Source organism: Typopeltis vanoorti, chromosome 12 (genome assembly GCF_054136105.1).
Source record: "Typopeltis vanoorti isolate ZY-2024b chromosome 12, IOZ_Tvanoo_1.0, whole genome shotgun sequence".
NCBI classification, from domain to species: Eukaryota; Metazoa; Arthropoda; class Arachnida; order Uropygi; family Thelyphonidae; genus Typopeltis; species Typopeltis vanoorti.
Genome location: NC_143560.1, coordinates 73,656,274 through 73,684,055, shown reverse-complemented (window position 1 = coordinate 73,684,055; position 27,782 = coordinate 73,656,274). Strand labels below are relative to the sequence as shown.

The 27,782-nt window shown below is 36.2% G+C and overlaps 1 protein-coding gene across 5 annotated transcripts in view; it reads left to right on the top strand.

Moving 5' to 3' along the window:
- The window catches only part of LOC150100889 (syntaxin-binding protein 5-like), a 710,057-nt gene that overhangs the window by 566,237 nt on the left and 116,038 nt on the right, over nucleotides 1-27,782 (top strand). For all 5 annotated transcript variants that reach the window (XM_090401895.1, XM_090401898.1, XM_090401897.1 and 2 more), the window contains exons 21-22: nucleotides 541-657; nucleotides 21,656-21,778. In XM_090401895.1, coding sequence (XP_090258021.1) covers nucleotides 541-657; nucleotides 21,656-21,778 — 240 coding nt within the window. The remainder of the gene's footprint in view (nucleotides 1-540; nucleotides 658-21,655; nucleotides 21,779-27,782) is intronic.

Sequence of the window (27,782 nt, the reverse complement as noted above, 5' to 3'; positions counted from 1 at the left end):
CCATAGATTATTAAGGAACAATGCTGTATCATATTCTGAATTCAGCAATAATAGCAAGTTTTTACATTTCATTTTATTTCATTGTAGAAATTGTATTACATTTTTTAGAGTGCAATAGTGATCAGCAGCTTTGTGCTACTTATTAGATATATCAATGGAATTTTTAAATGTTATTTTTTCCATGGCATATTTTTCACCATAACTTATTAAGGAATATGACTATACCATATGCTGAATTCTGCTATAACAAGCAAGTTCATTTCAGTATAGAAGTTTTCAAATGTAATAGTGATCAACAACTTTGTGCTACTTATCAGATATGATATCAGTGGAACTTTTAAATGTTGTTTTTCTAAACAAGCTTCCATCATCATCATCTTGAATTCATAAATCTAAAATATATATATATATATTCATATTAATGACACATTATTATGGTATTCTGACCCTTCAATTGCATATTATATCTTTGTCTATTAAAATAATATACTTTTCTCTCCTTTGATTTGTGCTTTGATGTATATAATTTTTTATCTCTAGATAAGATAGACAGCTCCTTCTCACGGTCAAGAAGTTCCAGTATGTCTAGTTTAGAAAACATCAGTGCAGAAGCCATCCAGTGCCTAACTTTTGTTGACTCCTATAGTAGAAAATCAGGTATGATTAGTTTTATTTTTTATTTAGTTGTATGGGCTTATTGTGCATTAATTCACATGTAATAGTTAAACTACTCTCATTATACTATATTGGATCATTATGGTACAGGGCTGAACTATTTTTAATTGAATAAATAATCAAACTAATAAAAAATATATAATATGAAGATATCTGTCTGTATACAGTAAATCATATAATAACTGCTCACTTATTTTATATTTATATATATATATATATATAATTTCCAGAGTAATTGGCTCAGTTTAATGACATGTTTATAATTATTAAATGACTTAAACACTGAGGGGAAGGGAAAAAAAGAGAGCTTTAATAAGGTTTCATTGGAAATGCCGACTTAGTCAGGTGAATAGAGTACCAAGGAGTAAACAACATCTTAAAAAAACTTGTACTTTAACAAACACAGAGTTTAGAACAAGGTATGATTGTGTTTGAAAAGGAGTCCAAGCATTAGTTCTGGCACGAAGCACTTGGCGTGTGAATGATATCATGAGTATGCCAAAACTGGAATTACAGCACTATGTGAATCGGGTAGGCTGTAACTGAGATGCTGTTTAGATGGGCAGGGTTGAGAGCTATTTCTTTGGATTCTAAAATACGTCTCTCTAATTCATTGGAGCATATATGGATATTTGAAGTTAAGTTCCAGCCTATTTGATGTTGTCATCCTTCAACATTGGTATTGGTAGAGAATAAAACGTGCCTGGATAGGGCACTAGCACAGGCTCTGTTGTAAGAAATGTCACGTTGATGCTCTTCTAAGTGGAGAGAGATGGACTTTTCTCTCTGGCCATAATATGGCTTGCTGCAACTGCAAATGATTTTAAGGTTATGTTTTACTTTAGATTGACTGAGGCAAAATCGGAGTTTTGGAAAGGTGGAGAAATATGTTTTAACATTAAATTTCATCAGGATTTTCACCAGTTTGGGAGAAAGTGAACTTATATACGGTAAGGTGATGTAGGCTGTGGGGTTAGAGTTATCTTCATTACTTTGTTGACTACGTACACTAAGACGATTATAGATTATAGGAGAGTAACCATTATTTAAGAAAGTCCTTTTGAGGTAACTAAGTTCAGGTTGAAGTTCCTCTTCTTCTGACAATAAGGATCTCGCTCAACAAGCTAATGTGGAAATAATTCCTTTTTTTGGGGGGGGGTGGGGAGAGTAGGTATCTGTCGGTATGTGTTGACTTTCTAAAGATAGAAATCTTGAGACCATCAGTTGTTCTAGTAAGTTTTATATCTAGAAAAGCGAAAACACCATTAACTTCTGGTTCAGATGTGAAGTTTATATTTTGATGAAAATTGTTTAAATGACCCAGAAAGGTTTGTAAGTTTTCTGAGCTGTGCTCTCAAATTAGGAAAATGTCGTCCATGTAACACAGTCAGATTTTGGGTTTCAGTGTCACCGAGGAAATGGCTTTTTCCTCAAAATCTTCAAGAAAAATGTTGGCTAGCACCGGAGACAACGGACTACCCATGGCCAAACCGCTGTTCTGTTTGTAGATCTTATCTTCAAATAAGAAGTAGCCAGAATCCACACAATGAAAAAGTAAGGCAAAAATCTTTTTAGATAACTTGTATTTTAAAAGACTAAGTCCTTGGTTGGAACATTGTTCACCAATGTTCCAACCAAGGACTTCCTTGGCTGGAACATTGGTGAACAATGAGACTATGTCGAAGCTGACCATTCTGTCTGCTTTGTTAAGTTGGATGTTCTTAGTCTTCAACCTCAGTCAACCTAAAGTAAAACACAACACAACCTTCTTCAGTTCCCAGGATTATATAAAATTATTTGCAGTTGTGACAAGCCATATTATGGCCAGACAGAAAAGTCCATTTCTCTCTGTTTAGAAGAGCATCAACGTGACATTTCTTACAACAGAGCCTGTGCTAGTGCCCTATCCAGCCATGTTTTATTCTCTGCCAATGTTGAAGGACAACAACATCTAATAAGCTGAAACTTAACTTCAAACATCCATAAATGCTCCAATGAATTAGAGAGACGTATCTTGGAATCCAAAGAAATAGCTCTTGTCCCTGCCCTATTCACATAGCGCTGTAATCCAGTTTTCTCTTACTCGTGATATCATTCACACACAAAGTGCTTCACGCCAGAACTAACGCTCAGACTCCTTTTCAAACATAACTATAACTTGTTCTAAACTCTGTGTTTGTTAAAGTACAATGTTTTTTAAGATGCTGTTTACTCCCTGATAGTGTATTCACCTGACGTAATCGGCATCAAGAGTACGCCAAAACAGGATTACAGCACTATGTGAATTGGGTAGGCTGTAACTGAGATTGCTGTTTAGATCGGCAAGGTTGAGAGCTATTTCTTTGGATTCCAAGATACATCTCTCTAATTCATCAGAGCATTTATGGATGTTTGAAGTTAAGTTCCAGTCTATTTGATGTTTTCATCCTTCAACATTGGTATTATTGGCAGAGAATAAAACATGGCTGGATAGGGCACTAGCACAGGCTCTGTTGTAAGAAATGTACATTGATGTTCTTCTAAGCGGAGAGAGACGGACTTTTCTGTCAGGTCATAATATGGCTTGCTGCAACTGCAAATGATTTTGAATACTCCTGGGAACTGAAGAAGGTTGTGTTTTACTTTATGTTGACAGAGACAAGATCGGAGTTTTTGAAAGGTGGAAAAACATGTTTTAACATTAAATTTCATCAGGATTTTTGCCAGTTTAGGAGAAAGAGAACTTATACATGGTAAGGTGATGTAGGCTGTGGGGTTTGAGTTATCTTCATTACTTTGTTGACTATGTACACTAAGATGATTATAGATACTTTTAGGAGAGTAACCATTATTTAAGAAAGTCCTTTTGAGGTAACTAAGTTCATGTTGAAGTTGATCTTCTTCTGACTACAAGGATCTTGCCCTATGAGCTAATGGGGAAATAATTCCTAATTTTTGAGGGGAGGGGAGCAGTGGTGAGACAAAGCATGTAGGTATCTGTCGGTGTGTGTTGGCTTTCACACGCAAAGTACTTCATGCCAGAACAAACACTCGGACTCCTTTTCAAACACAACTACTATTTGTTCTCAACACATTGTACTTTAACTTTTTGTTAAAGTACAATGGTTTTTTAAGATGTTGGAAGTTTTTTCCCACTTGGTTAGACTATAATAAATTTAGTTTAATCCTTTATCCAAGTGTAAGCAAGCAAAGTTTGCACCTGAAGCATCTTCAGGATTGAGGCAACTTGTGGTAAAGGTGAACTAAGCTCTCATCACTTGTCTTAGTATCTCCCATAATGCAAAGCACATCTACTTGCAGACATGTATAATGCTATGCATTAAAGGAAGGGCCACTATCCAGACCAGTTTCAACCTTTATTGAGGTCTCGTCAGTGAGAGCCAGACTAAATATGACTTCTCCATTACTTCCACCTTAGTATTGTCTGGTCCACTGACGAGACCTCAATAAAGGTCGAAACCGGTCTGGGTAGTGGCTTTCCTTTAATGCATAGCATTATACATGTCCACAAGGAGATGTGCTTTGTATTATGGGAGATACTAAAACAAGTGATGAGAGCTTAGTCCACCTTTACCACGAGTTGCCTCAGTCCTGAAGATACGTCAGGCACAAACTTTGTTTGCTTACACTTGGATAAAGGATTAAACTAAATTTATTATAGTCTAACCAAGTGGAAAAAAAAAATTTCAAACATTTTTCTCTAAATTCAGAGTAATTTATTAATAATGTGAGACACCCTTTGGCAACTCATATAGGTAAATATGACTTCATTACTTCTGCCTTAGTATCACCACTTCTGGGTGTGGCTCCCACTGACGAGACCTCAGTAAAAGTCGAAACTGGTAGGGGTAGTGGACCTTCTTTTAATTCATAACATTATACATGTCCGCAAGGAGATGTGCTTTGCATTATGGGAGATACTAAGACAAGTGATGAGAACTTAGTTCACCTTTACCACGAGTTGCCTAAGTCCTGAAGATATTTCAGGCACAAACTTTGTTTTCTTCCACTTGGATAAAGGGTGAAACTAAATTTATTATAGTTTTTAAAGATGTTGTGTTTTCTCTCCCTGGTACTGTATTCATCTGACGAAGTCGGCATTTCCAATGAAACTAGTAGTGAAACCTTATTAAATCTCTTGTATTTTTTTGTTTGTTTAAGTCAGTTAATAATTATAAACATATATATATATATATATATATATATATACACACACTGATGCCATACATGAGAGGCGGAAGAACTTATAAGCACATTGGTGCTGTGTGAGTGGTACAAATGAAGATTGAAAAAGAAGTTTATTTATTAATATTTAACTTGAAGAGTTGCAGATTATGGTTTGGGAATACTTCATGAGGAAGACTGTTACAGGGAAGAAACATTCCATCTCATTAAAGGCATGCGATACACACACACATGTGCACACAGTGAAATTAACACATTATTCATACATTTGTGGAACAGTGTATCTGCATCTTCAGTTAGCAATCAAAATCACACCTACTTATTTGTATTATATCAAATAAGCAGACACTAACATTCACTGCATCATCACTTTAAATGTACAGCATCAGTTAAGAGAAAGCTGATGTTAAATCACATGGGCTCAAATGCAAATGTGATGCACAGAGTTGTACAAATACATCTGACTGCTCTTACTCTTTATGATAGTATGATCACACTATATGAATGAAGTTGTCAGTAGACAGTGGCAGAATGATGCGATGACATAATCATCAAAACTGAACTCACCTGATAGCATCTAATGAACAAAAATAATTTTCTTAAATGACTTTCATAGAGATATTTTTTGTATATAGTACATAACGTATGTTAAAATCACCTACTTTGTTTAAAGGTACGTTATAGTGTTGTACAGTGTCGGAATTTTCTTTGTTAGTTCAGAAAGTTGCCAATTTTTGTCTGCAGTATGGAAATGTTCTATATTCCCTCATTTTGGATACATTATTCTATACCTTGCTGGATAAACATATTCAAATTAGACATATCTCATTCTGTACCACATATGATGACTCTTTCCTATTTATTTGTTTCAAAATTTTTTTGCCACCATCATCTGATACAGGCCAGTTTTTTAATATGCAACTTTGAACTTGTTCAGTGTTGGTGTATTCATTCCTTACTGTGGCAATTCTTTTGAAACAAACTGCTTTGAATCCCATCTAGAACATGAAGATTATTTAAGGCAAGTTAGCCTGTCTCATACTTAGGTGGCAAGGTTTTTCTTTTTGAAAAGTCTATTTATAGACATAATATACTGGCCTTGTAGCCTTAGTTGCTTCAACCCATAATTCCAATAACAGCCACAACCATCCAGATACCTACTTCATTTACAATATCAATATGAAATTGTTGAACAATGGCTTGCAAATGCCTGAAAGAAAAGTTCACTTTCAAATTTAGGGGCATGAGACCATGGATGGGATTTGCATCAGATAAATCACAATTCTTGGAAATGTACTTGTACAATGAACAGTAAAAACTAACAAAATCATCTTTGTTTATTTTTATTTATTTTTTTTTTGTAGGGATGGGGTCATACAGTTTAAAATCTTTTCAGTAGCATTACCAAAAAAACTGTCCTTTATCCTCTGTTGAATTTTACTACCTAAACATTGCATTATACTGTAGCATTCACTGATACTAATATCTGCAGTTTCAAGAGATTTGGCAGCTTGAACAAGTATAGCACCAATGTTGGGAAAAAAATTAAGGTATACTTCAACAACACACTCCTTTTCTGGATCCTCATCACTGAATTATTTTTCCAAGATATTTGGACAGTCTTTTACACTTTTAAAATAACTCTTAATAGGTAACCAGTTCTTGATTAACCTATCTACAGCTGATGTCAAAGAAAACAACCAAGCAGGAACATGACAAAGAATTTCAGACCATTCTGCTTCAAGAAAATCAAAGAATGATTTTAATTCTTCTCTTCTTATTGCAGATCCTGCAAAGCTTCCATAAATTTTTAAAACTATCATTTCAATATCGATATCCAATCCATCAGAGGCATGTTTGGTTGCATTATGCAAAATATGATTACAGCAGTTTGCTTTAACCATGTTTTCGTTGTCTTCTGTGAACTGCTTCATTACAGAATTATGTTTCCTGTAATTCACGTGTGCATTATCTGCACAATATGAAGTAACATTTTTTACATCTAAATTGTGCTCATCAAGGGAAGACTTTATCATGCTATGAATGGAGTTAGCTGTCTCATCAGCTTGCTCAATGAAGTCCAGGAGCCTTTTTTTATGCCACTTAGAGGGTCAAAAATCTCACAACCAGAGGAAACATCTTTCTATTTTTATGGTTCGAGGCATCAGTTGCAATTGAAAAAAAGTTGCTGGTTTTTGAAGGATCTTTTAAAACATCGATAAAGTCCTGCACACTTCTTGGAGCCAGAACATTTTTCACAATTGCTTCTGCCTTTGTTCAACCATATGAAATCTTCTTGGCCAAATTCGAGTCATAGAAAATGTTCCTTGATAGCTTATTTCCGCAGTCCATGCTTCTATAACTGATGTTGCATTTTACAGTTGGAAAACTAATGCTAGCTCACCTGTAGTGTTGTTTAAGTCCTTACTTGTGTTACCAAAAAAGAGGTTCGAATTTGAAGAAGTCTTCACATCTTTCTCTCTGTTTATGTCCTTCAGTGCTAGAATGTTGACGATACTGAAGTCACTTTTACATAATATACAATTAGCTTTGTGAATGTTGGATGGTGCGGGTTTTAGCCACGAGTACTGTTCTTCTCATTTCTTCAGATAAACACACAAATATTTACATTTCTTTTTTGGTTGCCTTTTTACATTATTACTTTCTGTTTCACCATCACTATCCATCACGAAAATATACTGTGGCACTCGATGTTCAAGGATACTGAAAATACTTTGAGAATGAATGCAGACACAACAGCTGGTAAGAACACAAGATAGGAAACAGACAAACAAAATATGGAAGTGTATATATCGAAAATCGCTACCAATGATTTGATTATTCTGAATGAGTATCAATTATTAAAATGCCACCAAAGGTTACAAGATCAACGCAATGATATAATATCTTTGCTAGATATTCATTGGCCGGAACAGAATTGTATCGATTAGAATTTTCCAAACTATCGCTATTAGTATAAAATTGTATTTGGTGGTTATAATATATATTGAAAAATTAACGACAATGATTGATTATGAAAAATACAGGAGTATTTGAAGATCAATTCGGGAGCTGGGATGATCCAAAAAAATTAGCTAAAATACGGGAGAGTTGGTTATCCTAGCTATTCCTAACCGAACCCCCCATGGCGTCTTTCATGAACTTCAGTTTACTTCAGCTTTCCCAACTACATCTTGATCATACATTCTTCACAAAAGGGAGGGATGTGCAATTTTTTGTCAAATCAGACTTTACTTACTAAAGGCTATCAAACCTGGACTTTCTTACCTCACTTTATAGATTTCATTTTCTGCCTTTAATTCTCTTCTGATTCAGACAATCATGCTACTCTTTTATCACTAGTTATCTATAAAAGTTGATGTCATACAAAATAATTACTGGAATTGTGAGATTGTTTTCCTATGAGTGTTTAACATACATTCATAATACAAACTAGCTCCTCCTCTCTAACTTCACAGATCAAGGTGGAAGGGATTCTAAATCATTTGCAGTCAGTTGATCTAATACAAATAGTTAACCTATCAGTGAATATCAGACAATTCTCATCATTCTTCCACCACTCTGGACCTTTTCTTAACCAGCACTTCCTCCAAATCTACTGCAGATGTTGATGTTTGCTCTCATCTTGCCTATTCCAGTCATAATCTATGTCTCCTTTTCTGCAGATCAGTTTCCTTCCAGCCATTCTCAGCCTTGTATCCTATGGCACTACACCGGTGCCAATTGGGATGACCTCCATGATTTCTTTCTTTCTTTTCTATGGTCAGATTACCATTTCTGCTCTCTTGATCCAAACACCTGCTCTGAACTATATAACTGAAATAATCCTTACTGGAATGAGGACCATTCTGCACTCCACTTCAAACCCCCTATTTCTATCTACATCCTGTTTTTTTAAAAAATGTTTCACTGCACCCCATGATAAAAATACAACATACATTCAGTGACTCAAGTTAAAAACTAAAGCTTCTCATTTGACTTATACTATAGCCTTAAAACAAGTGTAAAGAAATCATCAACAAATATCTGAAATAGTCCTTACTGGATTGAGGATGCTTCCACACTCCACATCAAACCCCCCTATCTCTATCTACACCCTTTTTTTTTTTTTTTTTTAATGTCTCACTCTACTTCATGACAAAAATACAACATATTCAATGGCTCAAGTTAAAAACTAAAGCTTCTCATTCATTCATGAAATGTAATAAGCTTGACTTTTTCTCAGCTGGCAGGTAAACCATCTGTTCTCTTGCTAAACTGTTAGGTGTAACTTCTGTCCCCTCCTTGTTTCTACCTTTCCCACATCCTTATAGCATCATGCTAACATCATCTAAAGATAAGGCAAACTTCTTGTAATTGGTATTTTCCTCTTACATTTGTAAGAGGGAAAACTGCTCACTGCATACTGTCTCTGATATTTTGCCAAAAAAAAAAAAAAAGGACGTGAGAAAAATCCTCACTAAACTTGATACTAATAAGTCTTCTGGTTCAGATGGTATCCTTTCAGGTGTGCCAAAAACTTATGCTCAGATTCTATATTGCCTATAGAAGCAATATAGAGAGACACATCAGTTAATCAGTGATTGCTAATATGAATTCTCCCATCATTTTACAACAGACATCCTTGCTAACCTTGTCCATCTTTTGGACACAGGCTATGAAACGATTTGGAGAACCCCCCCATGTGGTCTCTCTTAATGTTTCCAAGGCATCTTATTGTGTCTGTCATTGAAACTTTCCTAACAAGTTACCATTGTATGGTCTTCCTCCTGCCTTTTGTAATTTGATTGCTAACTTCCTTTCATAAGATTTCCTTATCAATGCTGGCATACTTCATCTTGCTTCAAATTGTTCTACCTAAGGAGTACTTCATCTTATTCATAGTTTTGCTGACGACCATTCTGCTTCATTTGACGGCCATGTAATACTCAAATGATTGAAGCTTCAAGTTATTCCATAACGAATGTCTTAAACACTGATCTCCTCTCAAATCTCAAGTTGGGTGAAGATAACTTAATGAATTTCAATGCTGTTACCCTCAAGAAAAATCCTACTTTGCTCCCTCTTATTTTTGATACCGTTCCAAAAACCTATCTAGATCAGTTTCCCTTACTTGAGCTGACTTTCAACCAGCTTACCCTGGCATAAGCATGTTACATTAATAGCCTCCTCAGCCTCTAAAAATCTCTGTATTCTTTCCTCCCGTCAACTTTATAAATCTCAAATCTGACCAACCTAAGAATTTTTGAAGTTCTCACATTTGAAGTGGTGCAACCTTCCTAGGAATTCTTAATTTTATACAGAAGAGAGTATTCCACCTAATGGGCAACTTCTCACTTTCTCTCTTCTCCTCACAGAATTCTTCCAGTCACTTGCTCATAAGTGTTTTGATTCTGCATTATGCCTTTGCTGAACTATCCACTACCCCTCCCCCCCCCCCTCTCTCTCTCTCTCTCTCTCTCTCTCTCCTTCCTTTGAATCAAGTAGGAACTAGAACAACCACTAGTTGACATCCGTATACACTCAAACTCTAAACATATCGAAGCATCTCACTATCTTTCTTCATTACATCCACTTCTGTTCTACCTAAGGAGTATAGGCACCAGCTTTTCAGGAAAATGTTAATAGATTACACCTTAATGACTTGCCTACACTTGGCACTATTTTGTTATATTTCTTCTGACCACTCATGTGAGGTCATTTTAAAAAATTTAAAAAAAAAAGTGATTTGTATGAAAAACGGTTTTTCTGTTTGTGCAACTCAGATCCAGAATAAATATAATACACTTTACCATATTTTGAGATTGGACCTCTATTTGATATACTCAGGCCCTGCTGCAGTACCATGAGTTAACAATACTGAATTATCAAATAATCACTTTGTCCAGGTAGTTCATATGGGAGAAAATGTGTTAACTGCTTCACTGAAGGAAATAGATTTGAGAGTATATATAAACAAACTAAAAGGGATAGAAATATTTATAAGTATTGGGGTGGGGGGGGTGTAAAGTTCTGATAAACACCTAGAACAGAAATGATATTAAAGCAACTGATAACAAGAAAGAACATATTTTAAAACCCTTTAACCCTCCCATGTTTCATCAAATTGTAATAATTACTTTTAGAATAAGCAGACATGTCAGAGGTTTCGAAAAAATTAGAAAACACAGAGGCACGGACTATCATCAAGTTTTTCATGTTGCAAGAAAAGCCTGCATCTGAGATTCACCAAACTTTGTGTGAGACACTTTAGGGGACTGTGCCTCAGCATATCCAACAGTTGTCAAATAGGTGGCCGAATTCAAAACTGGGAATCCTGAGATAACAGATCCCCTCCCCACCTTCCAGTCAGGAAGACCTTTCACAGCAATCACACCTGAAAACATCAATGCAGTGCATGCCATGATCATGACCAGCCAAAAACATTGCAAAGATTCTGAGGATATACAAGGAACAAGCTTTTCCACTTGATTATACTATAAATTAAAGATACCAAGAAATTATATACTTGATTTAATCCTTTATCCAAGTGTAAACAAACAAGTTTGCACCTGAACTATTTTTAGGACTGGGCAGCTCATATATAGAAGCTAATGACTTCACATCACTTAAAGATACCAAGAAATTATATACTTGATTTAATCCTTTATCCAAGTGTAAACAAACAAGTTTGCACCTGAACTATTTTTAGGACTGGGCAGCTCATATATAGAAGCTAATGACTTCACATCACTTGCCTTAGTATCCCATAACACAAAGCACATATCCTTACAGGTATGTATAATATTATGCATATTGGGAAGAGTCACTGCCCAGACCAGTTTTGACCTTTATTGAGATGAAAAAATAGAGGGTTGCATATCATATGCCTAGTATAGGGATGCAAGAGAGCCTGATAGTATTAGGAGAAAAAAAGACAGATAAATTAGCATAAGAGACAAAGAAAAAAGCCTCAGCTCTTTTATATCATCATATAGCCAAAGACAATAATTTATCCTTTATCACTAGTCTCATGCAGATGAACAACTAAAAGACTAATTGAAAGTAAAGCACAAAGATGACTGCCAGGTGGTTAGCCTTATCCAAGTCTTGAGTTGGCCTTCTATGCCTGGAATTGCACTCCAGTCATCCCTGCAATTGACTATAAGACCACATTGAATTAAGAGGATGAAACTTTAAAAAAACCTCTCATAGCAAGAATAGACGAATTTTATCCCCCCCCCCCCCCCAGTGAGTATTGTATAATGTGGGTGGTCTACACCATCTAGTGATAAATTTGATATCTCCTAGAATGCTTCTCTCCAAAAATTATAAAGCATTTGGGTGTCATATTGCTGGTTTTCAAATCCATGTTTCTTTCTAACCTTCCATAAATGGTATTTTAATTCATTAATTATAAAAATCAGAATTCTCTTCCCATTGCTGACAGGTAGTGGGTATTGTAAAATAATAACCTGTTCTAAGTAATGGAATGCCCAACACATTACATAATCTGTTCCAAATACACAGGGCAAGAGGGAAGCTGTAGAATGCATGTTCTACTGTTTCCAATTGGTAACAGATGTCACAGATTGGATATCCAATGTTAAAGTACCTCCATTTGATGGTATTGACTGGAAGGTGGCCATATCCAATTCTCCAAGCAAGATCCATCCTGTTAAGAGGGTACCCTTGGAACTTAAGTTATGAAACAAAATATTGTTGTTCGTACCCAACTGCAAAACTTTGTGATGAAGAGATTAAAGATTTCTTTATACCAAATTTTACTTTTTTTAATGGAAAGAATGTCAATTCCAGAGTGTTTTAGCAGTCTTAGAGTTAAGCACAGAGTGTTGTAGTATTCAGGAACAATCTCAGCTTCAGAGAAAGTCTGCGCATGTGTGATCAGTCTGCAATATTTTATGGATTTTAGAAGCTGTATTGCTTAGATAGCAGAATTTTAAGACTGGAAGTCCAAATTCTTCATGCTTCTTTGATAGTTTGAAATTCCTTTTTAACTTCTTGGTATTGGCTGGACCAAAAAAATTGCAGAGGCTTACTATATACCGTATTTGCCAGCATATAAGATGCATTTTTTTTCTTTGAAAATAGGTCTGAAAAACAGGGTGCGTTTTATACACCGATACTCATTTTTTATTACTTTCATTTCTGGAAATTTTCTCTGTTCAGAGTTACACAATTTCTCTTGCTTCCTTGCGTTGTGTGAGAGCATCCCACTTATGTAGAGTTCAGTGGATGTGCATGTTGTTGTGAACGGTGATAAATTTCTGCCATTCAGTTTTCTCTAAATTTCTTGGCAAATTATGGCTGAAAAATGTCGGCATTGCTACAATGTTGCATACAAGCTATGTGTGATTGCGTATACTAAAGAACATGGAAACAGGGCTGCAGAGAGGCAATTCGCGCCACCCCAACTGAAAAAATTATAAGAACTTGGCAGAATCAGGAAGAGGATCTAATAAAAAGCAACTCACAGTAAACATAACCTACGAAGTGGAACTGCAAAATGGCCAGAACTTGAGGCAGAACTCAATACTTGGATTTTTGACCACTGAAAAGCGGGACTTTCAGTGTCTACAAAAATGATTATTCATCAAGCAAAAGTGATAGCTACTAACAGAGGGATCGCCAACTTTACTGGATCAGCGTCATGGTGTTCCAGATTCATGTATGCGGACTGAAACAAAAATATCGCAAAAGATGCCAGCTGAATATGAAGAAAAAATTAGTGAATTTCATCGATTCATCATTAACGCAAGGAAATGAGAAAATTTTGAACTTGCGCAAATAGGAAACATGGATGAGGTGCCACTGACTTTTGATGTGCCCTCAAACAAAACTGTAGATTCCAAGGGCACAAAAGGTGTTACTGTTAAAACTTTGGGGCATGAAAAAACTCACTACATGGTTGTTTTATCCTGCTGTGCTGATTGGACAAAATTGCTGCCACTATTGATTTTTAAAAGGAAGACACTACCCAAAGAAAAACTGCTTAAAGGAGTGTTTGTACATGTTCACGCAAAAAGCTGGATGGATGGAGGAGGAATGAAGTTATGTATGGATAAAATTTGGTCTAGGTGCCCTGGCGGACTGTTGAAGAAGCCTGCCGTGCTAGTATGGGATCAGTTTCGTTCTCACAGAACAGACGATGTTACAAATAAACTCAAGGAATTGAAAACTCAGTTAGCTGTAATTCCAGGAGGTCTAACTAGTCAGCTTCAACCTTCATCCAGCTGTTCCACTTCTCCTTCATAAATCCCTTAAATGGTTTATTAATACAGAAGTGGAACAGCTGAATGCAGTCTTCAGATTTTGAGGTTATGCCATCAGGAAGAAGCTTCCTTCTTCCTGATGGCATATTTTTTATTACTTTCATTTCTGGAAATTTTCTCTGTTCAGAGTTACACAATTTCTCTTGCTTCCTTGCGGTGTGTGAGAGCATCCCACTTATGTGGGATGCTCAAAGCTTCATAGGATGCTGTGAAACTGAGACAGTGGTTGAATCATTTAAGAAGTGTGGCATTAGTAATGCACTGGATGGTACAGAGGACAATTTGTTGTATGAGGAGTCAGATTCTGATTTAGAAGAGGTTTGAAGTGTCTCTTCATTTAGCTCTGGAGATGAATTTCTGAGTTTTTGACGAATAAATTTAAAAGGTGGGTACTCTTTCCTAGTTAGATTAGGTATTTGTTGAAAGTAGACCTACTTATTACTTTATATTTGAAATACTGTAAATTCATTATTATATTCAGCGATAAAGTTTTTTCCCTAAAAAATGTGTACAAAAAAGGGGGTGCGTCTTATACGCCGGCAAATACGGTAATTGCTTTTCTTCAGCTTCTGTGATGTCTGTAATATTTATTATGTACATCTGAGCAGGAAAGATTATGGTTTTGCATACTATGGCTTTAGAAGAAAAAGGAAAGTGGCCCTATTTTCCAGTCTTCTAACATTTCAAAGTGTTTGTATATAATAGTTCTTGGAGTAATATTGGGTAAGTGGAGAAGGGAATTCCAGATATAATGAGGAGTTCTCTCTCTTTTAGGAGTTAGTCCAAAAGGAATGGCTTCAAGACCCCACTTTTCCTGAACTTTTAATTTTGTCTTGTCTGCATTAATAATTAATCCACTGCTTTTGCTGAATTTTTCCAAAATACCAAAAAATATATACAGTAGTATCTCGCTAATCTGAACCTCTTTAGTTCGAACCCTCCAGTAATCCGAACTGGGTGTGAAAGGAAAAAAAAGTTTTATTTATTACACATTATTATTTTGTGACTATTATTATTATTACAGTACAATATTTTATCATACTGTTGATTGTATGGTTATTTTGTACTGTAGGCCGATTTTGATTTATTGTGTTTTCACGTTTGCTTTTTTATACTGTGTGGTTCATGCTGTACTGTTGGCATGAATCACAAATATACACAAAAAGAGGAAATTCAAAACCTGCATAATTTGGTTAAAAATATAAAACCAGATGTTGAAATTTCACAAACAGATGATACGGAATGGATTACAGGTAGAACCGAAAGTGAATTCGAAATCACATTAGATGCTAAAATTATAAATATGATGCTACAGAATGAATTAGAATACAATGATGACGATAAAGAGCTGGAAGAAAAAAAAATAAAAATCAAGAGGCAGTTGACAGTTTTAATATGTATATAGAATGGGCTAAGCAGAATGATATGCTATTCCACAAAATTTTATTGCTAATGCAGCTCCGAGAAGAAGCATTCGAAAAACGTTTAGCTTCCAAGAAGCAAAAGAAATCGGTGACTTTTTTACAAAGAAATAAAAAAAACTTTTTTTGTGTGTTATTTTGCGAGTTTTTTTTTTGTTTTGTTGTGTATACAAGAAAGTGATATTTTTTATGCAAATTAAGTTATGTACTGAACTATGCAATTTTATTAAATCAGAATTCTCAACAACACAGGTAAATATAAATTAAATTTTTTACTAAAATAAACTTGTGTACTGTATTATTTTTTAAGTTTTACATTACAGTATATTAACTTTTTTTTTTCTATCAGTTACTTCATTTATTTTCTGAATCAAATTGATGTACCATTAGAATCTGATTATTTTTTGTCTTAAATGCTAGTTATTGTTGTCTCTTGGAGGAAAATTCGCTAATCCGAACGAGCACAGTTTTTTATTAGTTCAGATTAGCGAGATATCACTGTATATGGAATCATTATCCTTCAAAGTTCCCACTACATCATCAGCATATGCTAATACTTTATTTTCCTTTATAGTTGAAGGAACTGTTATTCATTGCACAGCATATGTATTGTTGAATTCCTGTAAGAAAGGTTCAAGAACCAATGAACAGCAGTGGACTGAGAGGGCAACCTTGCTTGACTCCTTTTCGAATTTTTACCGGGTCTGACAGGAACCCATTAACTAGGAGAAGGGTGGTTGAATTGGCATAGGCTCCTTTGATTACAGATAGCAGTTTTTACCTACACCAATTTGTTGGAGGATGTGGAATAGAAAGGGATGCCAGGCGTTATCAAATGCTTAAGTAAGATCTACTGATAGCACTGCCATCGACTGCTTTTTCGTGTAACTAAACAGATTAGATCATGTAGCAGAAATAGATTAAATGCTACTTTACACCACACCTGCTCGACCTGGTACTCCATACACAGGTGTGCTTTTAATTATGTATCTCGTTCCCACTTTAAGCCTGTTATTGATAATGCATAAAAATATCTTGTAGACAGTATTAGGTAGAGAAATAGGTCTCCAGCTGCTGATTAAGGTGTGATGATCTCTATTAGGTTTAGGAATGAGGATAGTATGGCTTACTACAAATTCACTTGGTATGTCCTGATGAGAGAAAGGAATTAAATAGTGTAACTAGAATGGGAAGAATTAAATCCCAGGCCTTGCGATCAAATTCTATCCCTAGACCATCACGTCCTGGGTGATTTTCTTGTCTGGCATTCTTTATAGGCTGTGGTAACTTCAGGTGCTATAATGGGTCTGTCAAGTCCATCTTGGATATGAACAGGAAAACCATTAATGGCTTTCAGTTAATAATGCAGCTCCAAGATGGATATGAACAGGAATTATAACTTCCTTACCATGATAGAGTACTGTTGAAAGTTTATTTTTCACTTGGTTAGAGTATAATAAATTTAGTTTAATCCTTTATCCAAGTGTGAGCAAACAAAGTTTGCGCCTGAAGGTATCTTCAGGACTGGGTTAAGGTGGTACAACACCAGGGCAACTCGTTGCAAAGGTGGAGCAAGCTACCAACACTCCTATAATGCAAAACACATTTCCTTGCGGATATGTCTAATGTTATGCATTAAGGGAAGGGCCACTACCCAGACTAGTTTCGACCTTTATTGAGGTCTCTTCAGTGGGAGCCAGGCCCAAGTGGAGATATCAGGCAGAAGCATTAGCAGATCATCTCTACCTATAGGAATTGTCAATTGATGTGCCACCCTTTTTTAATAATTTACTCTGGATTTAGAGAAAGATGTTGAAAGTTTATTTTTCACTTGGTTAGAGTATAATAAATTTAGTTGAATCCTTTATCCAAGTGTGAGCAAACAAAGTTTGCGCCTGAAAGTATCTTCTGGAACTGGGGTAAGGTGGTACTACACTGGGCAACTCGTTGCAAAGGTGGAGCAAGCTAACAGCACTCCTATCTCAGTATCTCTCATAATGCAAAACATATCTCCTTACGGATATTCCAAAAAATAGAAAATAAACACATCAAGAAATATAGCAACCTTGTGAAAAACAAACCACAAATTCAACCGCTCCAGACAGTAATAAACCTCTCTTCCAAAAGGCTCAACGACGATGCTGTCAGCGCCCTTTGCCTCGGCCGTAATTTTGCCGTCGCTCCGAAGGAAGTGCCAGTGCTTGACGTAATGGTGAACATCGAACGTGGAATCGGTCGCTTACCGTCGGAGATAGCTAACAACATCAGACTTTACGTAGCCAACATCCTCGCGCATTCTTCGCCACCAAAAAGTAATTTATCATATGCCCAACGCACGGCTCTCCTGAAACTACGTAAAGAAAAATGTATTGTCATCACCAGAGCGGATAAGGGTAATGCCACAGTCATTCTTAATACCAGTGAATACAATCGTAAAATGAACATTATCCTCCGCGATCGCGCTACCTACATCCCGCTAGAACACAACCCCACAAAAACACAAGTTAAGAAACTAAAAATCTTACTCAAAAAAGTATCTTCCTGGCCCCCTGACATCATGAAAAAACTTAAACCTTTCCGCTCCCGTCCCCCCCGAATATACGGTTTACCAAAAATCCACAAACCCAATTCCCCACTCAGGCCTATAGTAGATGCCACCAATGCACCTTGCTATAGACTATCAAAACAGCTGGCCAACTCTCTGATCCCCCTCACCGGAAGGTCCCCTTCCTATATAAAAAACTCTACCCACTTTAAAGCCCTCACAGAAAATTTAACCTTGAATAAGACAGACATATTGGTAAGCTTTGATATCTCCTCTTTGTTTACCAATATTCCCTTAATTGACACCTTATCGCTCTTAGAAAACGTTTTTCCCTCTGACATCTTAGATCTCTTTTCCTTTGCCATTAACTCTGGGTATTTCTCTTGAAACAACAAAATCTACAAGCAGATAGAGGGAACTGCCATGGGTTCCCCTCTCTCACCCCCCCCCTTGCCAATTTCTATATGGAAGATTTCGAAAAACGAGCCATAGACTCAGCCCCACTCAAACCTTCTATCTGGCTAAGATATGTAGATGATGTGTTCTCTATTTGGCCTGATGGCCCAGACACATTAGACTCCTTCCTCAGTCATCTCAATAGTCTACGTCCAAGAATCCAGTTCACTATGGAAAAGGAAAAGAACAATTGTTTACCCTTCCTAGACACCTTAGTCACACTCCTGCCTAACGATACACTTGCCTTCACCGTATACAGAAAACCCACACACAGGCAGATACATTCATAAACTCTCCCACCACCACCCCTCTCAACAATATGGCATTATTAAAACTCTTACCAAGAGAGCCCACAATCTTTGTTCCAGTGGAACCGCCCTCACTACTGAGCTTAACCACATACACAACACTTTCCTCTCCAATCGCTACAGCGATCACAGTATCAAAAAAAAATCAACTCCTCCCCCATTCCCCATCCTTCTAGTCAACAAGATTTTAAAAATGCCATCACCATACCCTACATCCGTGCCATCACCATACCATATATCCAAAAAAATAGCCAAGATACTAAAACAGTACAACCTACACACAGCATATAAGCCCCACTGGAAACTTGCTACCCTTATCCATTCTATGAAAGATCAGCTCCATCCTCTCTCTCTCTCTGCCTGGAGTTTACAAAGTACCCTGTTCCTGTAAGCTGGCATACTTTGGACAGACAGGCAGATCAGCATCCATCCGTCTAGAGGAACACAAGTCTTACATCTTCAAACACAACGATGGCCATTCAGGCTTGGCTGACCATGTTTTGGACACCACCCACAGGGTATCATGGAAGAAAACCACCATGCTCCACCACAGCAAATTCAAGAAAGAGAGACTTTTCTTAGAAGCAGCAGCAGCAGCTCTCAAAAACCAACCAAATCTCAATAAATACGGTTGCATTAAGCTTCCAAAGATTTGGGAAACACTCATCACCAGAGTTCCCACCTTACATTCCAGGCCACCTACTACTGCCCTTAGAGGGCGCTCTACCTATATAGGACTTTAGTGTCACCCACGTGGTTGGGCTTAGTATTGTTTGTTATTTGTGTATATGTTACATTAATTGTTTTTGTAATCCCTGTAGATGTCCTAGTGACTAGGACGAAATATAGGAAGTATTAAAGTCTATTTTTTAATTCTTTTTGAGTGTTGTAAAAAATCCATTAAGCCTCCAACATGAAGGATATCTTATGTCACTAGGATACCATAGGATTCTCTTCTTGGGCAACAGATACTGCTTGATAAGCAATTTGCCAAATAAGTTGCCTTGTTTGAGGAAAATATGTCGATGTTTGCCATTCAGGAGAAGAGTAATAAAATTAGGTAGCATCATTTCATCTCCCTACAATTGGCTACTACTATGTGGAGATGAGAATGAATCTCAGATGTTGTTGTAGTGTGTAAAGTTTTATCATTTGGAATGCTAGACTATATACTGCTGTTGTTTAGAAATGCATTGCAAGAAGTTGAGGAAAGAAAGAAAGAATGATATTAAGAGCCATTGATCATTGAAAAGGAGTCAGTTTGTAGAACAAACTGCAAAAATCTGTGTGTGTGTGTGTGTGTGTGTGTGTGTGTGTGTGTGTGTGTGAGTGAGTGTGTACGCACACACGCAAAAAGGATTGATATAATAACAAGAAGGATATTGTCAAATAGGGATAAGTAAGAAATAGTTGTTTTATTTTTTAAGGTCTTGAGCAGATAATACTGTTGCACTACCTCCATACAGATTTAGAAATTCAAGTTGGTAAGATCTTATAGAGGTGAGAAATGAAGTAGATGTAAAGAAGAGTCTCAGAATACATTTTAAAGAACACAAAACAGTAGAGTCATCTCTGGAAGTCATGCAAAACTGTAGCAAGCAAGGGGATAAGAAGTTGGTTTCCATAATGCAGAGTAGTGAGGCTTGATGTGCAGAATATTCTTTCCACTACCCTTCTTATTTGAAATACAAGCAGTTTACTCATTACAGGAGAGAACAGGTAGGTTGATTTCTACTTGCTACTTGCATTTTCTACAGATATTTTACCAGTGATCAGGCCTGCCATCAGCAATTCCTCCAATCTTCTCTATTTTTGTTAACACATATACAAAGCAGTTATTTAACATCCTTTCATGATTCTTATCAAAACCCAGAACAAATTTTTCTTCCTGTTTCTTAACTTTCTATACAGCTGTCTTTTTTTGGAATAGCCTTCCTCTTGTTGTACTTCCTAATTAAAAGAGTATAATTTTTATCTTTTCAAGTCCAGTTTTAATAAAGTTCTTTCTTCTTCACAACATTCTGCTCATCCATGGTATCAGTGTGCTCTGGTTGTCCTTGTGGAAGGCTGATAATAATACTCTTTTAATGAAAGGTTGTTTGAACTAAAGTCCATCTGGATTGCTAATGGCACGAGCTCATGAAATATCTACAGTGCATGTCATCATCATCACCAAGTTCCAGCCATTTCTTTAATCTCATCCTCCCACCATATCTTTGGTCTTCCTATAGCTCTCTTTCCAGGTAATGTGGTCCGTTTTTAGAATATACTGGTATTATAAAATTCAAGATTGTTACTGCTAGTAAGATTACATGTATGTTGCTTGAGTAATGATCATGAAATTGGTCCAAAAAATTTACTATTATGTTATTAGCTGTTTTATTGCTCAGCATCTTCCATTAAAATTAAAATCCTACTCTATAAAAAAATTTCATTACGATAAAAAAAAAAAAGTTCTTATAGCTAATCTTGATGCTTCTGATGATAATTCATAAATAGAGTATTGAATAAAATAAAAATGTATATGTAAATTCTTTTTGTTTCAATAGATTTTAAGAAACCAATTTGTTTATCTGACAGAAAAAACTGTGCCTTAATAATTTTTGTATATACCTTGACTCCATTTCCTTAGGACCATTCCATTGTCTTCAGCCATTTATTTCTCTTCTTATTCACACATTTTAAAAAGTATATTATAATAAACATGAACCTATCAGAAGAATATTTTAAAATATAGATTAATATTTCTTTTTTTTTCATGCTGATTTTCAGATTCTTCGTCAGGTTCCACATTATGGGTGGGTACCAACCTTGGCTCTGTACTAGTAGTACTGCTCACATTACCACCTTCAGGTGATTCCAGGCAAAATCAGCCTGTTATTGTGACACCCAGTGGTAAGTAAATGTAATATATTTCTGAAATATATATTACATTTATTCTATTCTATTGACTCAGAAACTCATCCTGTGACAAATGACTTCTAAACTCTAATTTTGATACTGAAGTAAATTTTCAGCAAATACCTAGCATGAAATATCATGATTTAGAAAATTTTTAAGAATTCTATAAATATAAAATTAAGTTAAAAAGAAAAAGAAATCTTCTAAGCAGAATGCAGAAGAAAAAATGTTTACAAGCAGATTATTTATAATTAAATATCTAAGAGAAAAGTAAAAAAAAAACTTAAATGCAATGACTAAGGATCTTTTCTTCATAATCTGCTGCCCTCTCTTCAGACCGTTTTAATAATGTATCACTTGTATTTTAAAAGGGTTTTAACACGTTCGCTGCCACGCTACTTCGGCATGGTCTTGTTCCCCTACGCCAAGCAATTTCACTTCTTCAAGGTCAGTACGATAATCTCGTTACCGGAGGTAAGCGTCCTACGAGTATACTCGTAGTTGGCTTGTACAGAGCATATACGGTCTATGAGAATACACAGTTTTGATGCTAGCCCCACAAGCCAAGCATTTTCACTTCTTCAAGGTCACTACAATAATCTCGTTCCCGGCGGTAAGCGTCATACGAGTATACTCGTAGCTGGCTTGTGAAGCAGGTTTACCCACTACGAGTATACTCGTAGTTGGCAGCGAACGTGTTAATATTCCATATATCAAATAAACATTTCATAACGTCCATTAGGACCTTATTTGATTGCAGCACAAATGTGTTTCAACTGCATGATTCAAACTGTTTGCATTAACAAAATAATAACAAAACACTTAGAAAATGTGGTTAATCATGCAGTTTTAGATGAAGCAGGAAAAAATTTAGTACAGTGGTATTCAGTAGCATAACAGTGAAATGAGGAGACAGTAAGAGATGCCAGACAGGTATAAGGGACATTATATAAGTGTATAAGAATTACCAAAAAGATCATATTACAGAAGTCAACACAATATGCTCAAAAATATGGTCACATAACATATGGCATGTGATCCTCTACTGGCTAAACAGGACATCACAGCAATGGGACATCTAAGGGTATAACACATATTTTATAGGATTTAAGTTTTGTGATTGTGCTGGTCATGACAGTTGTTAGATATCTTCAATTTCAAGTTCAATTACTTCTTTACCACTTGAGCTTTATGATCAGTAGCATTCATGACAAGAAAATCTGGGCCAAATGCACTCCTACAAAGTCACACATAGTTCAATAATCTGTTCTTGGTGTCTCTATGCAGTTATAGTATTCCTATCTAAAACATGAAGATGGGTGCAGCCATTAATCTTTATTCCACCTCACCTGAGAACACTTCCTCCACCGTGTCCCTTTCACTGATGTTGGAGGGATGGTATTGCATTCTTCATTCTCTCTAGATCAAATAATCTCTAGAATCCTTTTGTAAGCTACAACAGGACTCATCAAAAAACAAAACTGTATATCCATTTATCCGAAATTCAAGTCACATGTTCATGGTATCAGTTTTAGTATGCTCTTCAGTGGTTTGTAGTTAATGGGATACAAACCACTGACTTCCTTGTAGAGTCCATTAACAGTCCATTTGAAAATGTTTCACCTGTGGCCACAACAACCTCAAGAGATAATTGGTGATGGGACATCATGGGGTTCTTTCCTGATGTTTGAGCCAGATAGTAGTCTGTTCTGGTAGATGCTCTTGGGTAACCTAAGCCATTATAAGAAGAGCTGGCACATTAAGCCAACATGCCACTTTCGCATGTGACTCCTCAGCTTAAAGCCAGCCAATGGCTCACCATTCTAAAGGTACTGGAGATGTGGTTAACCCAATGAGCAAACCAAAAAACAGGAATGAAGTGATGTGGTCACAGACCCTGTCACTTTTATAGGCACAAGTAATTTGCATTCTATGTGGACATGTTGAGTGGGAGAGTAATTTCTATTGGATACTAAATTGCATGCCAGAATGCCCATTAAATCAAATATTCACTTTTAGAAACACTGTTAAAACTAAAATATTTATGAAAAACATGAATTAATTTTTTTGTCTGGAGTTTCTTAAGGATCAAAGCCAGATAACTGGGAGGAGATCTCCACATTGCCATTAAGGAATGTGGAGAACTGACTGGACTTCTGACCTAATGTCCAATCCTCATCTCCATATGGTGTGTCCCATTAGTGGGTACTTGCTAGATACTGAACAAACTGAACCTGAAAGTCTCAAACTAGTAGTTTCAGACTTTCTGGCCAAAAATCATACTGTCTGTTGACTTAAACCACAAATACATATGATGGTATAACAGGATGAGATTTCATGCCAGCTGGGGCATCACCTGGTTAAACAAGAGCCCACACTGTCACAGAACCAAGGCAAATAGTGAAAAGTCAGCTACTGATATAGTAGCTGACTTTTCAGCTACTGTGACCTTTCTCAGCATATAGAAGAAGAAGCTTAACATAAAATCAATTGAAGGTAGGAGCCATCAACGTAATGAGTCGTAATGGAAAAAAAATTGAACTTGCAGAAGAATGAAAATACCATGTGAACATAATTGGCACTACTAAGACAAAGAAGATCCTACTAAATAATAAGTATAGCATGTTATATTTGGGCAAAAATGATCAAGGAAAGGAAGGTGTAGAGATAACATTCAATGCCATACATGAAGATAAACTTCTTGATTAGAAGACAATTTCATGTAGTGTTATGTGGGCAGACTTCAAAATGAGGAAATGGACAATGAAATGTATTTGTGTATATAGTCCCACCAGAAGATTCTTCTGAGGAAGGAGTCAGGAAATTTTTCAGTGCATTAGAAAAGGCAGCTGAAACAACAAAAAAAAGGAAAAGTTGGTCCTTGTTAGAGATCATTACCAGACATGTAGAAACATTTTAAGAAAATGTGGAGAAAATAGCAAGGCTAATAATAATAGGAAATACTTGCTGGATTTCTATTCAGGATGTGGACTCTTTGGTACTAACACTATGTTTCAACTTAAAGATAAGTTCCCATGGAAAGAAGATAGAAGAAATAAGAAAAGCTTCATCTTATTGCTGATGATAATATCTTCATGCTGGTTTAGGAATATACAGAGGATTTGAAATTGGAAGTGATTATCACTTATAAGTACGATAAAATAAATATCGCATTGGAAAGAACAGTATGAAAGAAAGTTTTAAAAAGAATTAAAGTGGAGTTGCTTTTATGGTAAAATCTATGCCCAACTACACAAACATTATTCAGGGGAAAAAAATGAAATAGTTTGAAAACAAGAATCAAACCTTGAAGTCTGAATGGCAAACTCTGAAGACAACATCGATTCATTCAGCGAGGGAGGCATATGGTGAAATTATCTGCAAGGATAGAAAAATAAGAACATCATGGTGAAGTTAAGAAGTCCTGGAAAAACATACCAAAAATTCCTATCAAATAAGAATGTAAAAGATAAATATCAGAAGGTTGGCAAAATGTTCTCTGGAAGTTATTGAAAAAACTTAGAAATGGAGGAGAAAGTACTATAAAAGTAATTTAAGAATAAAGTTACATGAAAACTGAAGATAAAGATATTCTGAATGTCTGGAGTAATTACTTTGATAGACTTAAAACAAGTAGTGATGACAGAGCACTGGTAGAAAATATTCAAAAATAATGCAAAGAATAGTACATATCAGTACTTGAAGTAGGAAAAGCTATCAAAAGCCTGAAATATGGAAAGGCAGCTGAATCAGATGATATTCAACCAGAAATGTTGAGATCTGGAGGTATAAAAGCTTTGCAGTGGCTACATTGCATAATTCAGAGGACCTGGTCACAAGGTTGAATTCCAGGTGATTGGAGTAGTGCTCTCATTTGCAAAAAGAAAAATAAAGTTGAATATAAGAATTATTATTATTATTATTATAAAAACCTCCATGGAGTCAAAGACTCATCGTGGGAGGTCCACTGTTATACACAGTTTATCATACTGTGCCTTAAATATATTCACTGTCTCTGCACACACCACACTCTCAGGCAAAGCATTCCAATCACTCACCACTCTCCATGCAAAAAACCTGCTCCTCACTCCCTTGCTCACATCCTCCTTATACAGCTTCCAGGAATGACCTCTTGTTCTCCTGCTATCCTCACTCATTCTATGCAAAACCTCCCCGATGTTAATCTGGTAATAACCACTTAACAACTTATGTCTCAATCATATCCTTCTATCCACCAATTTCTGCAAATTGCATTTCGTCAATCTGACTTCATACTCTACATTCCAGAAACCACCTTAGTCAATCGCCTCTGAACTTTTTCCAATGCAATTTCATCTTTTTGAAAACCAGCTGACCAGATCTGTGCACAGTAATCCATATGTGGCCTGATCAAACCCTTATACAAAGGAACCATAATATCCTTACTTCTACAAGTAAATGTCCTCCGCATCATTCCCATTATCTGCTGTGTTATCTTCACTATTTTAGTAACATGTCCCCGAAATTTTAGGTCCTTGTCTACAATCACTCCCAGATCTCTCGTTTCCTCTACCTCTTCCAAGATATTCGCACCAATTGTGTACTTTACATCCCATCTCTGCTTCCCAAATTTCAAAACCTTACATTTTGAAACATTGAATTGACATCCCCCACTTATTTACCCAATTCAGACAGTGTATTCAAGTCCTCTTGCAAAGCTACAGCATCCACACTACTCCTGATAGCTCTGCCCAACTTTGCATCATCTGCAAACAACTGCACATCACTATTCAGACCTCTCCAGATATCATTTACATACAAATTAAACAGCAATGGACCCAAAACAGACCCTTGAGGTATACCACTAGTAACTTTCCTCTTCTGGGTTATTGCTTCTCCATAGACAACTCGCTGATACCTATCAGACAACCAATCTCCAATCCAGTGAACCAATCCATCCGTTCCAATTTAATTACCAATTTATCAAATGCCTTTGCAAAATCTAAATATACCACTGTATATGCAATACCCTTATCCAACGCATTTGTCACTTTATTATAAAAAGTAAGCAGGTTGCTAAAGCACGAATCTTCCTTTAGTAAATCCATGTTGGTTGCCAAAGAGTATTTTTCTGTTGTCAACCCAATTCTGAACTTTATTCCTAACTAACTTCTCTAATACCTTGACCACAACTCCAGATGCACAGACTGGTCTATAATTCAAAGCCTTACTCTTATCACCTCCCTTATGAATTGGAACAATTTTACCCTCTTTCCACTCTTTTGGAACTTGACCCAGTGAGAGACTCGTGTTGAAAAGATATACAAAAGCTGTTGTTAACTCTCTGGCACATTCCCTCAAGATACGTGGTGAAATAGCATCAAGTCCCACAGCTTTATTTACATCAAGTCTATTCAATTCCTCATATACCTCCTGTTCACTTACTAACAGTTCCTCCTCCTTTCCCACTGCTTTCAAGTTCTGCATGATGCCACATTCACAAGAATGAAATACCTTTAGAAATTGCTCACTAAATATCTCAACTATATCCTCCGCAGCGGTTATCGTTCCTCCATTTTCACCAGTCAATCCCATCCTACCATAATCATTCTTTTTTCTGCTGGCGACATATCGAAAAAACTCCTTAGGATTTTTTTCGGTCGCTTTAGCTAACTGCTGCTCATACTGCATTTTTGCTACCCTTATCAAGCTAGTCACCTTCCTCGCCTGCTCTTTGTACTTCTCATGCAACTGGTTGTTATAAATACTCATTTTGTGTTTATTCCATAATACCTTCTTCTTCCAGATTGCATACCTCATCTCTTGATTCATCCATTTTACACCCACTCTATTTACCCTCTTGACCCTTGGAATACACTCTGATATTGCCTCCACCAAATAGTTCTTGAGTATGGTCCAAGCAACATTGATATCCTTTCCATCCAGTTCCTCTTTCCAATTTATTATCGCAAGCTATTTTCTGAGCTTTTCGTAATTACCAGTCTTATAATTCCACATA